The sequence below is a fragment of the Colletes gigas genome, unplaced genomic scaffold (assembly GCF_013123115.1).
Source record: "Colletes gigas isolate AHSC1104 unplaced genomic scaffold, ASM1312311v1 Colletes_gigas_Sc00040, whole genome shotgun sequence".
Lineage (NCBI taxonomy): Eukaryota > Metazoa > Arthropoda > Insecta > Hymenoptera > Colletidae > Colletes > Colletes gigas.
Genome location: NW_025106669.1, coordinates 1,300,453 through 1,320,370, shown reverse-complemented (window position 1 = coordinate 1,320,370; position 19,918 = coordinate 1,300,453). Strand labels below are relative to the sequence as shown.

The window sequence follows — 19,918 nt, the reverse complement described above, 5'->3', positions numbered from 1 at the left end:
AAGTCTGAATTAAGTCTGGATTAAGTCTGAATTAAGTCTGAATTAAGTCTGAATTAAGTCTGGGTTAGAAGAATTACCTTTTCTTATGTTTCTTATATCCGTATTTCATACGTATTCGAACTATAATTTATTTTAAAAAATCGCTTAATTTGAACAATTTCTTTGCTCCAAAGTTGTTCCATTTTCTCAGAAAAAGACACGAAAATGTTTGTTTTCTAATTAAAAGAAAGCATCATTCTCTAACCTTTCCGTTCCACGATAGATTGCAAGACTTTCTATCATACGTTTCTGACGCAACTGTTTGAAAAGCGTCGACTTCCCGCGGTTGGATCGTCAGAGAAAAGATGATAAATGGACCGTGTATCGTAGTAGCAAAATCAGCCCCGCGTCCATACGTTTCCACTGTACAAAAATAAAAAAGCGAAATACCAGCATGGATCGGTTTATTTCGACGTATCAGAAAGATTACACGTGGCCTTCCACAAGGATTCAACACGCGCCAATCACGTTACGCGACGGTTCCTGTCGATGTGACACGCGCTCGCGCGAACTGAAAGTCATCGATCTGTGCGGTGATGATCAGGAATGGAGTCGTTTGGGTCCCATGGGACGCCTACTGGACCCTAAACTGTATCCTGCGAAAACAGGCCCCCATCCTGAGACAGAAACAACCAAATTCGATCAACCCAGCACTTACATGAGAAAAGTGAGTAGAATTCCACGATGGAAATCATTTTTGCGTTAATTGAACCGGAGACACGCTCGTTTCAGTTGGAAGAGAAGTATCCTAATCTCTATGGAATTCTACAGAGCTCGCCCATGGACGAGATTATTCAACGCGTGGATCAGGATCGATTCACGACGACCTATCAGATGGACTATTCAGACAAAGGTACAGTTTCGATGATCCACGATATATTAACCCTTTGCACTCGGCTGTAACAACAAAAAGTTTGGATGTACCTGTGGTGATATGGTTATCATAGATAAGAAAGCGAACTTTTTTTGTATGTCGTGGCCTAGTGTTTATTTTTGTGAGCATGGCGATGTATCTAGAGAATATGTGTTTCATGGTATTAAAACAAATATAAGCTGGAAGACATGTCTCACTGAGAGAAGAAAAGAGGAAAAATCGTACTCGTTTTTAACAGTGGGATCCATACTAATCTAAATAATAACATCTAAATCAAAAGAATAAAAAAAATACATCAGCAAAGCGCCATCTATCGGTCAATTACATTGCACTATTTTTACAATCTTTTTTCGCTTCATAAATTTTCACCTTGAACGTCAGAAAAGTGAAAACAATTCAAAAACACTTCCAGCAAAGAATATACTCCATTTTGTTTTTTTTTTTATTAGACCACTAAATTTGCAATCTAAATTCCATTGGGGAATTTTTAGTAAATATATTGACCAGGACGGTGACATTTAGTTAAATATTAACACATTACCGACCGATAATTAATCGACTGTTTTACCGACCAACGCTTACCGGCTGAGAGCCTATCAACTGTTTTACCGGCCAACGCTTACCGACCGATAGCCGATTTATCGACCGTTACCGGTCGGTAAAGTGTTAACATGATAATGGAAATTGTTTGCAGCGATTATGGGCAAGATGGACGAAGATAAGGATCCATGCGTTGCTATGAAACATCGAATACGAATAGATTGTCGTCCGTCTACTCGATCTCGACTTTCTAAACGCGAGAATGGTCTGAGAGGGAGAACGAAAACGTCGAAAAAGGTGGAGGATGACAGTCACGAGACACGAATACCAGCTTGGCGATCGGAGTACCAAGACAGCATTAGCAGATTAGGCCACGCCATTATTAGAGGAAGAATTCATCACAAGAAGGCCAACGCTCCGACTTGGTCGATGGCGATCTTGTGAAATAGATTTTAATATTCCACGACTGACAAAATTGTATTAAATAAAGACCACAAATTGGAATTTCACAAAAATAGGATTTAACAGAATAATATCTGGAAAATTTCAAATGATACTAAAAAAATTATATTTGGGTACAGAAGTCATTTATAATCATTTTTGGTCATTAGACATACCCTCGAAATCATAAACATTTTCTAGAAAAAAATTCGAAGAGGTGCCTAAATTTTTCGACGAAATTGAAAAGTTTCGAATCGTTTTGAAAAAATTATTTTTGATTGCTGAGATCAATTACAATCATTTTTTATTAAGAGACATACCCTCGAAATCCTAACCATTTTCGAGAAAAAAATTCCTCACAGAAAATAAATTCTATGTCACTTCAAAATTTCATGCGAATCTTTAAAACGCCATAACTTCTGAACGGATTGGACAATTTCAATGTTTCAAAATGCAAATAACGCGTATTTTAGCGAGGAATATGTATAAATTCTAAAAAAATTGAAAAAGTTATTCTTTGACCCCGCAAAATGAGAAAAACACCATAAAAATGGTCCAACTTTCAGACAATCATAATTCCTATAATAGTAAATATATTTCAATGAAACTTTTTTCTGAAGTCAAGCTCACGAGTACCTACAAAAAAGTACTAGACAACTTTTCTGTGGGACGTCAAACAAAATTACTAAAAATCAGAAACGACCTCTTAAGTAAAATCGACAGTAATGTTTTTGACGAAATTAAAAAATTTCAAATCGTTCTGAAAAAATTATTTTTGTTTGCGAGGGTCAATTATAAGCATTTTTGGTGAATAGACATACCCCCAAAATCCTATCCATTTTCGAGAAAAAAATTCGAGTAGGTACTGAAATTTTTAGACGAAATTAAAAAATTTCAAACGATACTAAAAAAATTATATTCAGTTGCAGAAGTCAATTACAAGAATTTTTGGTGGATAGATATACCCCCGAAATCCTACGCACTTTCGCGGAAAAAAATTCTTTACCGAAAATCTAACGTGAGGCTTTCCTGAAATTTCATGCGAATCTTTAAAATGCCATAACTCCTGAACGGATTGGACGATTTTAATGTTTAAACCGGTAAACAACGCGTATTTTAGCGAAGAATATGTAGAAATTGCAAAAATATTCGAAAAGTTGGTCCTTGACCCCGCAAAATGAGAAAAACCCCATAAAAATGGTCCAACTTTCAGACAAGCATAATTTCGACAATAGTAAATATATTTCGATGAAACTTTTTTCTGACATAGAGCTCATGGGTACTTACAAAAAAGCATTAGACAATATTTCCATACAGCGTCAAACAAATTTATTAAAAATGAAAAACTAATTTGTGGGAAAAATCGACAAGAAGTAGGTGGTTAAATTTTTCGTAAAAAAAAAATTTCAAATCGTTCTGAAAAAATTATTTCCAGTTACGAGGTACAATTATAATCATTTTTGGTGAACAGACATACCCCCGAAATTCCTACCATTTTCGAGAAAAAAATTCCTTGCCAATGTCACTTCAATAATTTCATGCGAATCTTTAAAACGTCATAACTTCTGAACGGATCGAAGGATGTTAATGTTTCAAAAGCCAAATAACGCGTAATTAGATGAGGAATATGTAGAAATTCCAAAAATATTCGAAAAGTTGATCCTTGACCCCGCAAAATGAGAAAAACTCCATAAAAATGGTCCAACTTTCAGACAAGCATAATTTCTACAATAGTGAATATATTTCAATGAAACTTTTTTCTGAAGTCGAGTTTATTAGTACCTACAAAAAAGTATTAGACAACTTTTCCGTAGGATGTCAAACAAAATTACTAAAAATCAGAAACGATTGCATTTTGGAGAAAAAAATTCCTCACTGCATCGAACGAATTTCGTCGATGAAAATGCGTTTCACCCCAGTCGTGGAAAACCTTGAAGTTGCTCGAGAGTCTCAGTCGCCATCAGACACGAGCGAGTTATGTGAAAAATAGTGAAACATTACAACAAATTCCGCGTAGTAATGCACAACACGCCACACGCGCCTGTAAACGGCGTATTTAAAGGAATAATTTAAAATGGCTGCCTTGCCTCCTGGTCGCGTTCGTGGCAAACTATCAGACGAGTAATTGTCTCACATAACCTGTAACCCTTTACTTTCAAAATTCTATTAAATCTGTCTGAATTAAAGGAGGCCACCGATGGAGATGGACAATCGTCGTAAAAAGTACACGTCCACTGTGCCAGGCAACAATTGGCCCAGAGAAATGCACCCTAATGGCGCACGGTACACCGACTCGAACACTTATCAACAGGATTGCACCAGCGAACACGACGTTAAATTTCTGGGAGAGAGAACTTCCGAGGAAACTGTCGTCGAGGTGGAGGAAACGGGAATTAATAAGAATAAAGTATGATTTACGTTTATTTTCACGTCGTGTTTGCAAGCTAAATCGTGACGTAATCAGAGTCGTAGAAATTGAATATATAGTAAGACTGTGCTCGATGCTTAAATTTAAAGAAGCGCCCTATATCGGTACGATGTTGAACTAATTGTAACTGGCTTGTAAGGATTGTCGAGGATGGTCAGAGAGGCGTGTGGACGGATTCAAATACGCGAACACTAAACGTAACGATGTAATTATAGTATTTGATATTTACTAACTATTTAACATAAAGAACATAAAAGAAAGACATAAAACATAAACGTAAAACTGTGACTGCTACTAACGTTCGATACAGAGTGACGTTCCTGCAGTCAAAGCCGACCCTTCCTTATTCCTATCTTATAATAATGATCTAACCTAAACACCACACACGATACCTACTCTAGCTTAGACTAAACACTCCTTACAGGCTAAAGTGGAACATGCGTTGAAACTCAATTATGTGGTGGGTTCGGCTAGTCACGGTCCTGGGTAGTCGCAGCGCCACGCGGCGGACAGCGAGAGAGTTAGAGTGTGGCGAGCGAGTCGAGTAATCGCCACGAGGCGAGCCAATTCTTTCTTTTGTAATTCACACATACCTATAAATCAGTAAACTCTATCAATCAGTAAAAAATAAAATTCTTAATTCTTTTTTTTCTCAAAATTCTCTACTTTTGGGGCAAATAGTCATATAGTAGTTAACGGTTAGGATAGTGGTACAATATCGGAGTCTCTTAGTTTGTTTCAATGGGAAAAAGCTAGAAACTATACAGTAAAATTCTCAATTCTTTTTTTTCTCAAAATTCTCTACTTTTGGGGCAAATAGTCATATAGTAGTTAACGGTTAGGATAGTGGTACAATATCGGAGTCTCTTAGTTTGTTTCAATGGGAAAAAGCTAGAAACTATACAGTAAAATTCTCAATTCTTTTTTTTCTCAAAATTCTCTACTTTTGGGGCAAATAGTCATATAGTAGTTAACGGTTAGGATAGTGGTACAATATCGGAGTCTCTTAGTTTGTTTCAATGGGAAAAAGCTAGAAACTATACAGTAAAATTCTCAATTCTTTTTTTTCTCAAAATTCTCTACTTTTGGGGCAAATAGTCATATAGTAGTCAACGGTTAGGATAGTGGTACAATATCGGAGTCTCTTAGTTTGTTTCAATGGGAAAAAGCTAGAAACTATACAGTAAAATTCTCAATTCTTATTTTTCTCAAAATTCTCTACTTTTGGGGCAAATAGTCATATAGTAGTCAACGGTTAGGATAGTGGTACAATATCGGAGTCTCTTAGTTTGTTTCAATGGGAAAAAGCTAGAAACTATACAGTAAAATTCTCAATTCTTTTTTTTCTCAAAATTCTCTACTTTTGGGGCAAATAGTCATATAGTAGTTAACGGTTAGGATAGTGGTACAATATCGGAGTCTCTTAGTTTGTTTCAATGGGAAAAAGCTAGAAACTATACAGTAAAATTCTCAATTCTTTTTTTTCTCAAAATTCTCTACTTTTGGGGCAAATAGTCATATAGTAGTTAACGGTTAGGATAGTGGTACAATATCGGAGTCTCTTAGTTTGTTTCAATGGGAAAAAGCTAGAAACTATACAGTAAAATTCTCAATTCTTTTTTTTCTCAAAATTCTCTACTTTTGGGGCAAATAGTCATATAGTAGTCAACGGTTAGGATAGTGGTGCAATATCGGAGTCTCTTAGTTTGTTTCAATGGGAAAAAGCTAGAAACTATACAGTAAAATTCTCAATTCTTATTTTTCTCAAAATTCTCTACTTTTGGGGCAAATAGTCATATAGTAGTCAACGGTTAGGATAGTGGTACAATATCGGAGTCTCTTAGTTTGTTTCAATGGGAAAAAGCTAGAAACTATACAGTAAAATTCTCAATTCTTTTTTTTCTCAAAATTCTCTACTTTTGGGGCAAATAGTCATATAGTAGTTAACGGTTAGGATAGTGGTACAATATCGGAGTCTCTTAGTTTGTTTCAATGGGAAAAAGCTAGAAACTATACAGTAAAATTCTCAATTCTTTTTTTTCTCAAAATTCTCTACTTTTGGGGCAAATAGTCATATAGTAGTCAACGGTTAGGATAGTGGTACAATATCGGAGTCTCTTAGTTTGTTTCAATGGGAAAAAGCTAGAAACTATACAGTAAAATTCTCAATTCTTATTTTTCTCAAAATTCTCTACTTTTGGGGCAAATAGTCATATAGTAGTCAACGGTTAGGATAGTGGTACAATATCGGAGTCTCTTAGTTTGTTTCAATGGGAAAAAGCTAGAAACTATACAGTAAAATTCTCAATTCTTTTTTTTCTCAAAATTCTCTACTTTTGGGGCAAATAGTCATATAGTAGTTAACGGTTAGGATAGTGGTGCAATATCGGAGTCTCTTAGTTTGTTTCAATGGGAAAAAAGCTAGAAACTATACAGTAAAATTCTCAATTCTTTTTTTTCTCAAAATTCTCTACTTTTGGGGCAAATAGTCATATAGTAGTCAACGGTTAGGATAGTGGTACAATATCGGAGTCTCTTAGTTTGTTTCAATGGGAAAAAGCTAGAAACTATACAGTAAAATTCTCAATTCTTTTTTTTCTCAAAATTCTCTACTTTTGGGGCAAATAGTCATATAGTAGTCAACGGTTAGGATAGTGGTACAATATCGGAGTCTCTTAGTTTGTTTCAATGGGAAAAAGCTAGAAACTATACAGTAAAATTCTCAATTCTTTTTTTTCTCAAAATTCTCTACTTTTGGGGCAAATAGTCATATAGTAGTTAACGGTTAGGATAGTGGTACAATATCGGAGTCTCTTAGTTTGTTTCAATGGGAAAAAGCTAGAAACTATACAGTAAAATTCTCAATTCTTTTTTTTCTCAAAATTCTCTACTTTTGGGGCAAATAGTCATATAGTAGTTAACGGTTAGGATAGTGGTACAATATCGGAGTCTCTTAGTTTGTTTCAATGGGAAAAAGCTAGAAACTATACAGTAAAATTCTCAATTCTTTTTTTTCTCAAAATTCTCTACTTTTGGGGCAAATAGTCATATAGTAGTTAACGGTTAGGATAGTGGTACAATATCGGAGTCTCTTAGTTTGTTTCAATGGGAAAAAGCTAGAAACTATACAGTAAAATTCTCAATTCTTATTTTTCTCAAAATTCTCTACTTTTGGGGCAAATAGTCATATAGTAGTCAACGGTTAGGATAGTGGTACAATATCGGAGTCTCTTAGTTTGTTTCAATGGGAAAAAGCTAGAAACTATACAGTAAAATTCTCAATTCTTTTTTTTCTCAAAATTCTCTACTTTTGGGGCAAATAGTCATATAGTAGTTAACGGTTAGGATAGTGGTACAATATCGGAGTCTCTTAGTTTGTTTCAATGGGAAAAAGCTAGAAACTATACAGTAAAATTCTCAATTCTTTTTTTTCTCAAAATTCTCTACTTTTGGGGCAAATAGTCATATAGTAGTTAACGGTTAGGATAGTGGTACAATATCGGAGTCTCTTAGTTTGTTTCAATGGGAAAAAGCTAGAAACTATACAGTAAAATTCTCAATTCTTTTTTTTCTCAAAATTCTCTACTTTTGGGGCAAATAGTCATATAGTAGTTAACGGTTAGGATAGTGGTGCAATATCGGAGTCTCTTAGTTTGTTTCAATGGGAAAAAGCTAGAAACTATACAGTAAAATTCTCAATTCTTTTTTTTCTCAAAATTCTCTACTTTTGGGGCAAATAGTCATATAGTAGTCAACGGTTAGGATAGTGGTACAATATCGGAGTCTCTTAGTTTGTTTCAATGGGAAAAAGCTAGAAACTATACAGTAAAATTCTCAATTCTTTTTTTTCTCAAAATTCTCTACTTTTGGGGCAAATAGTCATATAGTAGTCAACGGTTAGGATAGTGGTACAATATCGGAGTCTCTTAGTTTGTTTCAATGGGAAAAAGCTAGAAACTATACAGTAAAATTCTCAATTCTTTTTTTTCTCAAAATTCTCTACTTTTGGGGCAAATAGTCATATAGTAGTTAACGGTTAGGATAGTGGTACAATATCGGAGTCTCTTAGTTTGTTTCAATGGGAAAAAGCTAGAAACTATACAGTAAAATTCTCAATTCTTTTTTTTCTCAAAATTCTCTACTTTTGGGGCAAATAGTCATATAGTAGTTAACGGTTAGGATAGTGGTGCAATATCGGAGTCTCTTAGTTTGTTTCAATGGGAAAAAGCTAGAAACTATACAGTAAAATTCTCAATTCTTTTTTTTCTCAAAATTCTCTACTTTTGGGGCAAATAGTCATATAGTAGTCAACGGTTAGGATAGTGGTACAATATCGAGTCTCTTAGTTTGTTTCAATGGGGGAAAAGCTAGAAACTATACAGTAAAATTCTCAATTCTTTTCTTTCTCAAATTTCTCTACTTTTGGAGCAAATAGTCATATAGTAGTTAACTGGCACAAAAAAGTGAAATCGTAATTCGTGATGTAACCGAGAAACGATTGATTTCTGGTCTAAAAATATAGTAGTCAATGTAAAAAGATTCTTCAGTCGAGTTTCTCGTTCGAAGTCCCACCAAAAGCATAAAAAAGAACTTTACGAGGTTGTAAACCTGTCGTGGAACGTCGTTGTGGCTATTCTTTTTTATATTTCGCTAAGAATTGCGTACGAATTCGAGGTATTGTTTCGAAAGCTGACGTGGGAACCGACACTCGGTACTTCGAGCCGCCATCTTTGTTCAAACGTCTACGAATCATTGGCATTGATGCGTTGTGAATCTCGTTTTTCTTCCACTAAATTTGTATCGTATATATACTTATATATTTAAGGTAGTTAAACACATAATTTTTGTTCGATGATATTCAGTATTTTTCAAAAAAGTTTGATACAAGAAACAAAGATTGAAAATGGGAAATAAAACCACCATACAGAATGTATACATTTTGTGAGTTAGAAACGGTGTTTTGTAATAGAAAAAAATAAACAAGAAACGTCTATTTTAAAAATTCGATGTGATCTATGGACCAACGTGATAGTTCTCGATAAAATGGACGATTCTCCGAAAAAAGGAGCTCTCGAGTAATAATTGTAGTGTCTGAATAATTGGATTTTGTTTTCTAGTTGCACGGTTATCCAGACGAGCCACTCTACGTTCCTGCGCGCCATAACAACGCTAATCTGCGTGGAAAACATTCGCGTTTCAATGACTGCACCGAGACGAACGTTCCCGATGCAATGGTAACGATGCAGAAGTTGCAAAAATTGAGAGAACTGCAAATGAAACGGGACATGAACGAGAGATACTACTCGCAAGAGATCAAACGACTGATCGGGGAGTATTACTTCGGCCCCAAGATGGCGTCGCCGGCGCTGAGGGCTCACGGGAAATTGCAAAGCGCCAGCTTTCAGCCCCACACCGAAAATCGACCGAGAAACGTATTATTTTCAAACAAAAACACACTTTTTTCTAACTAATAAGCAATCTTTTATTATTTAGAATAACAAATAAATTCAATTTATTGAATCTCATTCCGTGCCAACAATGTAAATTATTTACATCAATTGATACTTTTGTTTCGATAAAAATTGTATATTTACCATGTAGATTTTGTTCTAAATTACTCATCTTGCAATTCTCTGTTTCTTTGAATTTAATTAAATATCGTTTTTGAGGTTAACGCGAATGGTTGAATTTATTTGCTAAAAGCAAACGATCTTCTTCTTGAAATTTTATTTCCGACCCGAACAAAACTGTTTCTTAGACAGTTTATCGTAGTTAAATGCAGTGGAACGTTGATCTGGCTGTGTACCAATCCAGCCAAATAATCGATAAACACTTTTCCAGAGCTTGGAACCATGTGGGACAATGACGACGATCACGAGACTGAATTGTGGGTGTATTCAAGAGACGACTAGGCCGATTTTCACGACATCCAAGGGTCGCGTGCAGAAGAGAGTCTGCAGCCAGGTGGAGGACGAGGAGCAAATTTTGAAACTGATCTCGTCGAACCTCCAAGAGCATCTGACATCGCCTTTGGAGCAACGGAGGAACAGACAAAAGGGTAAATCGAAGAAGCACTATTTGGACGCGCGAACGTTCGCGAAAACTCCGCCAGATGGCGATCAGAGCTTCGAAATGGAGGAGAAACGAATCGACGCGGAGGAAACGGAGATTCCGGATCGCGTGTCGAGGAGCCCGTCGCCTCGTGAAAAATTTAGCAACACCTCCACGACCACCAACTGAGAAAACGACTTGTATTTGCATTTTATATTGTTGTACGCCTGCTGTCGATAGTAATAAACTGTCTTTGTGTCCCCCATTTTAATTGAGATCATCGAGATTGCAATTTAGAATAAAAAACAGATATCAAAGAATTTTTAACGCAATTTTGAGCAAGTATTTCTGTCTAGACTGCCATTTTTAGGCTTGTCGAATTTTTTTCTCGAAAATGGTTAGGATTTCGAGGGTATGCCTCATAACCAAAAATGATTGCAATTGGCTCCTGCGATCGAAAATTATTTTTCGAGACTGGCTCGAAACTTTTCAATTTCGACTTAAAAATTCGTTTCTGATTTTTAGTTATTTTGTTTGATATCCTACAGAAAAGTTGTCTAATACTTTATTGTAGGCACTCGTGAGCTCGACTTCGGAAAAAAGTTTCATTGAAATATATTCACTATTGTAGGAATTATGCTTGTCTGAAAGTTGGACCATTTTTATGGAGTTTTTCTCATCTTGCGGTGTCAAGGATCAACTTTTCGAATATTTTTGCAATATCTACATATTCCTCATCTAATTACGCGTTATTTGGCTTTTGAAACATTAACATCCTTCAATCCGTTCAGAAGTTATGACGTTTTAAAGATTCGCATGAAATTATTGAAGTGACATCCGCAAGGAATTTTTTTCTCGAAAATGGTAGGAATTTCGGGGGTATGTCTGTTCACCAAAAATGATTATAATTGTACCTCGTAACTGGAAATAATTTTTTCAGAACGATTTGAAATTTTTTTTTTACGAAAAATTTAACCACCTACTTCTTGTCGATTTTTCCCACAAATTAGTTTTTCATTTTTAATAAATTTGTTTGACGCTGTATGGAAATACTGTCTAATGCTTTTTTGTAAGTACCCATGAGCTCTATGTCAGAAAAAAGTTTCATCGAAATATATTTACTATTGTAGGAATTATGCTTGTCTGAAAGTTGGACCATTTTTATGGAGTTTTTCTCATTTTGCGGGGTCAAGGATCAACTTTTCGAATGTTTTTGCAATATCTACATATTCCTCATCTAATTACGCGTTATTTGGCTTTTGAAACATTAACATCCTTCAATCCGTTCAGAAGTTATGACGTTTTAAAGATTCGCATGAAATTATTGAAGTGACATCCGCAAGGAATTTTTTTCTCGAAAATGGTAGGAATCTCGGGGGTATGTCTGTTCACCAAAAATGATTATAATTGTACCTCGTAACTGGAAATAATTTTTTCAGAACGATTTGAAATTTTTTTTTTACGAAAAATTTAACCACCTACTTCTTGTCGATTTTTCCCACAAATTAGTTTTTCATTTTTAATAAATTTGTTTGACGCTGTATGGAAATACTGTCTAATGCTTTTTTGTAAGTACCCATGAGCTCTATGTCAGAAAAAAGTTTCATCGAAATATATTTACTATTGTAGGAATTATGCTTGTCTGAAAGTTGGACCATTTTTATGGAGTTTTTCTCATTTTGCGGGGTCAAGGATCAACTTTTCGAATGTTTTTGCAATTTCTACATATTCCTCATCTAAGTACGCGTTGTTTACCTTTTTAAACATTAAAATCGTCCAATCCGTTCAGGAGTTATGACATTTTGAAGATTCGCATGAAATTTCAGGGAAGCCTCGCATTAGATTTTCGGTAAAGAATTTTTTTCCCGAAAGTGCGTAGGATTTCGGGGGTATATCTATCCACCAAAAATTCTTGTAAATGACATCTGCAACTGAATATAATTTTTTTAGTATCGTTTGAAATTTTTTAATTTCGTCCAAAAATTTCTGTACCTACTCGAATTTTTTTCTCGAAAATGGATAGGATTTTGGGGATATGTCTATCCACCAAAAATGCTTATAATTGCCCCCCGCGACCAAAAATAATTTTTTCAGAACAATTTGAAACTTTTCAATTTCGTCGAATTTAGGCACCTTGTCGATTTTACTTAAAAGTTCGTTTCTAATTTTTAGTAATTTTGTTTGACACCCTACGGAAAAGTTGTCTAATACTTTTTTGTAGGTACCCGTGAGCACTACTTCAAAAAAAAGTTTCATTGAAATGTATTCACTATTGTAGGAGTTATGGCTGTTTGAAAATTGGACCATTTTTATGGGGGTTTTCTCATTTTACGGTGTCAAGGAATAACTTTTCGAATATTTATGGAATTTCTACACACTCTCCACCAAAATACGCGTCGTTTGCATTTTGAAAAATTAAAATCGTCCAATCCGTTCAGGAGTTATGACACTTTGAAGATTCGCATGAAATTTCAGGGAAGCCTCGCATTAGATTTTCGGTAAAGAATTTTTTTCCCAAAAGTGCGTAGGATTTCGGGTGTATATCTATGCACCAAAAATTCTTGTAATTGACCCTTGTAACTAAACATAATTTTTTTAGAATGATTTGAAGCTTTTCAATTTTGTCGAAAAATTTCATAACTTCTCGAATTTTTTTCTGCGAAGTGAGTAGGATTTCGGGGGCATGTCTATTCGCCAAAAGTAATTGTAATCAACCCTCGTAATTGAAAATAATTTTTTTAGAATGATTTGAAATTTTTTAATTTTCTCGAAAAATTTCATAACTTCTCGAATTTTTTTCTGCGAAGTGAGTAGGATTTCGGGGGAATGTCTATTCACCAGAAGTAATTGGACTTAGTAAACTGAGTAAACTGGATTCTCAGTTCTTCGTTCTGAAGACCGATTCTTCCTTGAAATCGTAAATACGTGGCCACACGCGACCCTCGAACACATTTTCCATGCAGCTCATTGCAAAACCAATTTATGACCAGCCGATCGTCCTGACATATATATCCGCGATGATGCAATTCTCTCGCGAGAAAGCGCTCGAGAAGCTACGCCACCTGGCGGTGACATCGCGGTACCGCTACGGGCGAGGTATCGCGCGGGCCGTTAACGCGTATGCGCGCGCAAGTAGACTGTCGTATACAGGGGCCGCGTGGTCCGCCAAACGGTCGTGCACATGAAATCTTTGCACATAAATTACACGTTAATAACGCGCTTCTGAGACATGCTACATAGCCTATGTCCGTCCTAGAGTATGCAGGAATAACGTGTCAAAATTAGAGGAAGATAGGTTCAATAGATCTTGAGTTTTGCGCGAACATAAAATATCTTCTCTCTTTATATAATAACGAGGTTTCGATCTCGTAGAAAATTGTTGTTTTTTTGGTTTTGGTATGCCAATCAACGTGTTAATACTAGCAAAACTATTAAAATATCACTTCTTACGCAAAGACAACTCTTTTTTTAATTACTGAGCATTTCTGAAAAGCTTTAACGCGAAATTATCCAACGAACACTGTGCAAACTTCAAGTCGAACATTTTGATGTAACTGACTAAATTACTCTGGGTGCTAAAAATGTCGCTATAAGCTAGGAAAATACACCTTTGGGACTCGAAAGATGAACGATTCGACACTGACGACCGATTCTATCGTCGTGAATACCGGTATTACGTTTCTGAACGCCATATTGTTCTACGCGGTTTACAAAATTGTCGTTGTCGCGATCATGCTGGTCAAAGAAACACTACTCTGGTCTTTTCTCAAGGTGACGAAACTCGGTTGGGTCTCTAGCAACGAAAAGATTCGGTCTTCCTTGCCATGTGACGTTTAGTCGCTGTTTTTTTGCAACAAAATTCTGGGTAAGTCGTGTTAACTCAATATTTTTCAATAAATTATTGCATTAATCGCCCAACAACGATATTATTGGAAACATTTTATTTAATTTTTTTTTTAGGTATAATCCTGGGTCCATTTTGACCCTCGATTTTAAATGCTACCACGTAAATTTGTCAGATTAACGATAATAATTAAGTTGGGGTTGGAAAATAGTTAAATCTGTAATGAATTTTGTAAATAAATAATTAATCGAAAGTTTTCACGTGTAAATTAAATCGAAATCCTTGTGTTGAAATGGGAAATAGTAAAATTCAAATTCTTGTCAAAATGGGACCAAAATGGGAGTTCAAAAGTTCATTTCGCTATTTAGATGCAGGTTACGTCGAAGTTAAATCAGGTTTACAATTTGTAATTAAATTATGAGCCTCGATATCGATTCTATTTTGTTCTATGCGTAATATCGCCTGGGAAAAATTGTAGTGGGAGATTCTAAAGGCCAAAATAAGACGAAAATCAAGAATATGAATTTCTTGATTGAGGCTTCGTTAAAAAGTTATTAAAAAATTAAATTAGAAAATTTCAAATCAAGCTGGAAAAATTATTTTTAATTGCAATGGTCGATTACAATCATTTCTTGTGAATAGACGTACCCCTGAAATCCTACCCATTTTCGAGAAAAAAATTCGAGAAGGAACTGAAATTTTTAGAGGAAATTAAAAAATTTCAAATGATACTAAAAAAATTATATTTGGTTACAGAAGTCAATTATAATCATTTTTGGTCATTAGACATACCCTCGAAATCCTAACCATTTTCGAGAAAAAAATTCCTTACTGAAAATATATTGTATATCACTTCAAAATTTTATGCGAATCTTTAAAACGCCATAACTTCTGAACGGATTGGACGATTTCAATGTTTCAAAATGCAAACAACGCGTATTTTAACGAAGAATATGTATAAATTCTAAAAATATTGAAAAAGTTATTCTTTGACCCCGCAAAATGAGAAAAACTCTATAAAAATGGTCCAACTTTCAGACAACCATAATTCCTACAATAGTAAATATATTTCAATGAAACTTTTTTCTGAAGTCGAGCTCACTGGTACCTACAAAAAAGTATTAGACAACTTTTCCGTAGGTCGTCAAACAAAATTACTAAAAATCAGAAACTAACTTTTAAGTAAAAACGACAGTTTTTCAAAAAACAAGTTTTCGACGAAATTAAAAAATTTCAAATCGTTCTGAAAAAATTATTTTTGTTTGCGAGGGTCAATTATAAGCATTTTTGGTGGATAGACATACCCCCAAAATCCTATCCATTTTCGAGAAAAAAATTCCTGAAGGTACTGAAATTTTTAGACGAAATTAAAAAATTTAAAACGATACTAAAAAAATTATATTCAGTTGCAGAAGTTAATTGCAAGAATTTTTGGTGGATAGATATAACCCCGAAATCCTACGCACTTTCGCGGAAAAAAATTCTTTACTGAAAATCTAATGTGAGGCTTCCATGAAATTTCATGCGAATCTTTAAAATGTCATAACTCCTGAAAGAATTGGACGATTTTAATGTTTAAAACGGTAAACAACGCGTATTTAGATGAGGAATATGTAGAAATTGCAAAAATATTCGAAAAGTTGATCCTTGACCCCGCAAAATGAGAAAACCCCCATAAAAATGGTCCGAATTTTCAGACAACCATAATTCCTACAATAGTGAATATATTTCGATGAAACTTTTTTCTGACATAGAGCTCATGGGTACTTACAAAAAAGCATTAGACAATATTTCCATACAGCGTCAAACAAATTTATTAAAAATGAAAAACTAATTTGTGGGAAAAATCGACAAGAAGTAGGTGGTTAAATTTTTCGTAAAAAAAAATTTCAAATCGTTCTGAAAAAATTATTTTCAGTTACGAGGTACAATTATAATCATTTTTGGTGAACAGACATACACCCGAAATTCCTACCATTTTCGAGAAAAAAATTCCATGCGAATGTCACTTCAATAATTTCATGCGAATCTTTAAAACGTCATAACTTCTGAACGGATTGGACGATTTTAATGTTTAAAAAGGCAAACAACGCGTATTTAGATGAGGAATATGTAGGAATTGCAAAAATATTCGAAAAGTTGATCCTTGACACCGCAAAATGAGAAAAACCCCATAAAAATGGTCCAACTTTCAGACAAGCATAATTCCTACAATAGTAAATATATTTCGATGAAACTTTTTTCTGCTATAGAGCACACGGATGCCTACAATAAAGTATTAGACAACTTTTCTGTAGAGCGTCAAACAAAATTACTAAAAATCAGAAACGAATTTTTAAGTCGAAATTGAAAAGTTTCAAGTCAGTCTCGAAAAAATTATTTTCGATCGCAGGAGCCAATTGCAATCATTTTTGGTTATGAGGCATACCCTCGAAATCCTAACCGTTTTCGAGAAAAAAATTCGACAAGGTTCCTAAATTTCTCGACGAAATTGAAAAGCTTCAAACCGTTTAAAAAAAATTATGTTTGGTTGCGGGGGTCAATTATAAGTATTTTTGGTGGATAGACATACCCTCGAAATCCTAACCATTTTCGAGAAAAAAATTCAGGAATGTGGACAAAGTTGACAAAATTAAAAAATTTCAAATCGTTTTGAAAAAATTATTTTCGGCCACGGGGATCAATTACAATCATTTTTGGTCATTACACATACCCTCGAATTCCTAACCATTTTCGAGAAAAAAATTCGTTTGTGTTCGTAGATCGCCGTTCTACACCCGCAACTTTAAACGTTAATAACTTTTTAACGAAGCCTCAACCAACAAATTGCTATTCTTGATTTTCGTCTTATTTTGGTCCCTAGAATCTTCCATTAAAATTTTACCCAGGGATGACTGAGCACCCTGTATATTTTTTATTTATAAATACTGTTCTCTACCTCAACTGCAAAAGTATGATAAATAAATCAATAAAGATGTTTCGATATTGCAAAAAGCCTGCCAATTAAATAATTAAATACTCTCTCCGACAAAGGTGCATGTAAATTTTGGTGTTCGGCTCTAAAAGCAATCAAATTGTTGGTGCACGATGACCACCGCGTTGCAAAATTTCGTCACGATCACCAGCGACGAATACAAATGGCCGTATCCGGTGCCTCTCGTCTCAAAACCGGCACAACCGCCGATGAGTACCGGAATTCGCTTGTACACACAGAGAATCGCTCCTGAGGACTGTCCATGCGACGTTCATGGCCACGATAGCAACAAAAATAGGTATGCAACTCGTTAAATCTGTATTTCAGACACGCAGAACACTTCAAAAAAAAGGTTGACAAATTTTCAGACTGTACAAAACACTTTTCAAATCAACTAGGAAGCAATCAAACCTAACCTATGAAATGGTCCTCTATATGTTCACTATCATCGATTTAGGGCTAAATAAAATAAAAAATATTCTATGTTCTATTTATCCTACCAGTCTTGAACAATATTTCAACAATAATTATTGTAAATCCTCATTATTGTAATTATATGTGAAAATTGATAGAAAATATTAACACTTTACCGACCGGTATCGGTCGGTAAGCGTTGGTCGGTAAAACAGTCGATTAATAGGCTATCGGTCGGTAATGTGTTAAAAAATATTTCTAGATACAAGTATCTAGCCGAGAAGGAGCAACAAATTCACAGCCAATTGGCGAAGGTTAATCGAGAAATGACCAATCTGGCGTCAGCTATGATAGACAACGATTGCGCGCCCATAGACGAGACAATGATGACCGTTTATAAGACGGATTATTCGAAAAGAGGTACAAAATGGCGTCGATAAAGCGAGAATGTGACTGGAACAATTTGTTTAAATTCAGGTTTACCGATCAACGAGTACAGACAGTTAATGGCGGCGGTTGACTCGCCATATTGTTCGCCACTCAAACCGGAAGTTACGGAATTGAAAGATGGCTACAGGGATCCCACTAGATTCCGATATTCGGCCATCGAGAGGCCACACATTCAACCAGCCAAATCTATCAATCTGCACGAAGGTAAATATTCTTCGTTTCTTGTTATAAATATCAAAATTAAATTTCTAATTCGTCCGTGAGCCACGAATACTTTTTGAACGCAGAGTCGAAAAATTTTAATGGGAGATTCTGGAGACCAAAATAAGACGAAAATAAAGAATACTAATTTGTTGGTTGAGGCTTCGTTAAAAAGTTATTAACGTTTAAAGTTTCGGGTGTAGAACGGCGATCTACGAACGCAAACGAATTTTTTTCTCGAAAATGGTTAGGATTTCGAGGGTATGTGTAATGACCAAAAATGATCGTAATTGAACCCCGTGGCCGGAAATAATTTTTTCAAAACGAATTGAAATTTTTTAATTTTGTCAACTTTGTCCACCTTCCTGAATTTTTTTCTCGAAAATGCGAAGGATTTCGAGGGTATGTGTATTGGCCAAAAATGATCGTAATTGAACCCCAGGGCCGAAAATAATTTTTTCAAAACGATTCGAAACTTTTCAATTTCGTCGTAAAATTTAGGCACCTCGTCGAATTTTTTTCTCGAAAACGGTTAGGATTTCGAGGGTATGCCTCATAACCAAAAATGATTGCAATTAGCTCCTGCAATCGAAAATAATTTTTCCAGAGTGATTTGAAATTTTTCAATATCGACTTAAAAATTCGTTTCTGATTTTTAGTAATTTTGTTTGATGTCCTACGGAAAAGTTGTCTAATACTTTTTTGTAGGTACCCAGGAGCTCGATTTCAGAAAAAAGTTTCATTGAAATATATTCACTATTGTAGGAGTTATGGTTGTCTGAAAGTTGGACCATTTTTGTGGGGCTTTTCTCACTTTTCGAGGTGGAAGACCAACTTTTTACGAATAAAAACAAACTTTTAGACGAATATTTATTGACTCTGTTTTCAATATACACCACTCAGAAACGAATTTCTAAGCGTTCTCGTTGCTACCAAAGTTGTAGATTTAGAAACGTGGTTCTGATAACTTAGAAATATGTATTCAGTTCCAGGAACTTTCTCTTTGTGGGAGGAACCTTTTACCGGTCGATCGGAATACATGGACACCATCAGCAAGATGGGTTTAAGTAACATGAAAAATCGACAACAGTATCTGGAACCGTTGCCCTCGTCAAGAAGAAGATTCGGCGACTGTAAACTGTGAATTCGAATTCTTGTGTAAAATATCAATTTTTAAAAACCGATCTATCGTTGTAAAACACATTCGATCGAAATAAAACTAATTACACGACGAACAATTGAAAGTTTTATCGCCTTAATTGCCGCTGCATATACTATATAACAATACGGCGCCTCGAAGCAATATTTATAATTAAACACAAATCCCATCTATTGAAATAATTATTGCATATGAAAAGAAAATTCATGTGAAATGGAAACGCGGAGTCGTAAGGAAAGTTTTATTCGTTTTCGCTTGAAAATATTCGTTGATACGAGAAGGTATTCAAACAAAGATAATCAATGGGTCGGTGAGTCATTGTTAAATTAATTTTAATTAATATCTATATTTATATTTGTTTCTGCAATGGACCGTGTGGCCACGCGTGTTCACTCGACCAGCGACCAAACGCCACTGCCTTTGTTCTCCGGGCAACCGACTCGCCGCGAAGGCTCCCGAGCCTACCCGAATCGCCCCGAACGCACCCGAGTCTACCCGAATCG

At 35.2% G+C, this 19,918-nt stretch overlaps 4 protein-coding genes across 4 annotated transcripts in view; 3 read left to right on the top strand and 1 right to left on the bottom strand.

Annotated features, from left to right (window-relative positions):
* The window catches only part of LOC122402847 (ADP-ribosylation factor-like protein 6-interacting protein 1), a 52,157-nt gene that overhangs the window by 17,219 nt on the left and 15,020 nt on the right, over nt 1–19,918 (bottom strand). The gene's annotated exons all lie outside the window — the stretch shown is intronic.
* On the top strand, nt 434–1,897 carry LOC122402843. The gene is made up of 3 exons (XM_043405973.1): nt 434–706; nt 772–928; nt 1,608–1,897. Exons 1-3 carry the CDS (start codon nt 434–436, stop codon nt 1,895–1,897), a joined length of 720 nt encoding a protein of 239 aa, XP_043261908.1.
* On the top strand, nt 3,969–10,562 carry LOC122402829. The gene is made up of 4 exons (XM_043405951.1): nt 3,969–4,015; nt 4,082–4,301; nt 9,440–9,754; nt 10,164–10,562. Exons 1-4 carry the CDS (start codon nt 3,969–3,971, stop codon nt 10,560–10,562), a joined length of 981 nt encoding a protein of 326 aa, XP_043261886.1.
* Nucleotides 17,219–19,400, top strand: LOC122402846. Its single transcript, XM_043405975.1, has 4 exons — nt 17,219–17,489; nt 17,868–18,025; nt 18,083–18,259; nt 19,243–19,400. The coding sequence occupies exons 1-4, from the start codon at nt 17,305–17,307 to the stop codon at nt 19,398–19,400; spliced, it is 678 nt and encodes a 225-aa protein (XP_043261910.1). The 5' UTR covers nt 17,219–17,304.

Bases quoted from the DNA above. Each gene is read 5' to 3' on its own strand.
- LOC122402829 (XM_043405951.1), top strand. From the start codon at position 3,969: ATGGCTGCCTTGCCTCCTGGTCGCGTTCGTGGCAAACTATCAGACGA. The intron at 4,302-9,439 runs GTATGATTTACG...TTTGTTTTCTAG, and splicing joins CGGGAATTAATAAGAATAAA to TTGCACGGTTATCCAGACGA. The intron at 9,755-10,163 runs GTATTATTTTCA...ACACTTTTCCAG, and splicing joins CCGAAAATCGACCGAGAAAC to AGCTTGGAACCATGTGGGAC.
- LOC122402843 (XM_043405973.1), top strand. From the start codon at position 434: ATGGATCGGTTTATTTCGACGTATCAGAAAGATTACACGTGGCCTTCC. The intron at 707-771 runs GTGAGTAGAATT...CGCTCGTTTCAG, and splicing joins CCAGCACTTACATGAGAAAA to TTGGAAGAGAAGTATCCTAA. The intron at 929-1,607 runs GCACTCGGCTGT...AATTGTTTGCAG, and splicing joins CCACGATATATTAACCCTTT to CGATTATGGGCAAGATGGAC.
- LOC122402846 (XM_043405975.1), top strand. From the start codon at position 17,305: ATGACCACCGCGTTGCAAAATTTCGTCACGATCACCAGCGACGAATAC. The intron at 17,490-17,867 runs GTATGCAACTCG...AAATATTTCTAG, and splicing joins CACGATAGCAACAAAAATAG to ATACAAGTATCTAGCCGAGA. The intron at 18,260-19,242 runs GTAAATATTCTT...ATATGTATTCAG, and splicing joins ATCTATCAATCTGCACGAAG to TTCCAGGAACTTTCTCTTTG.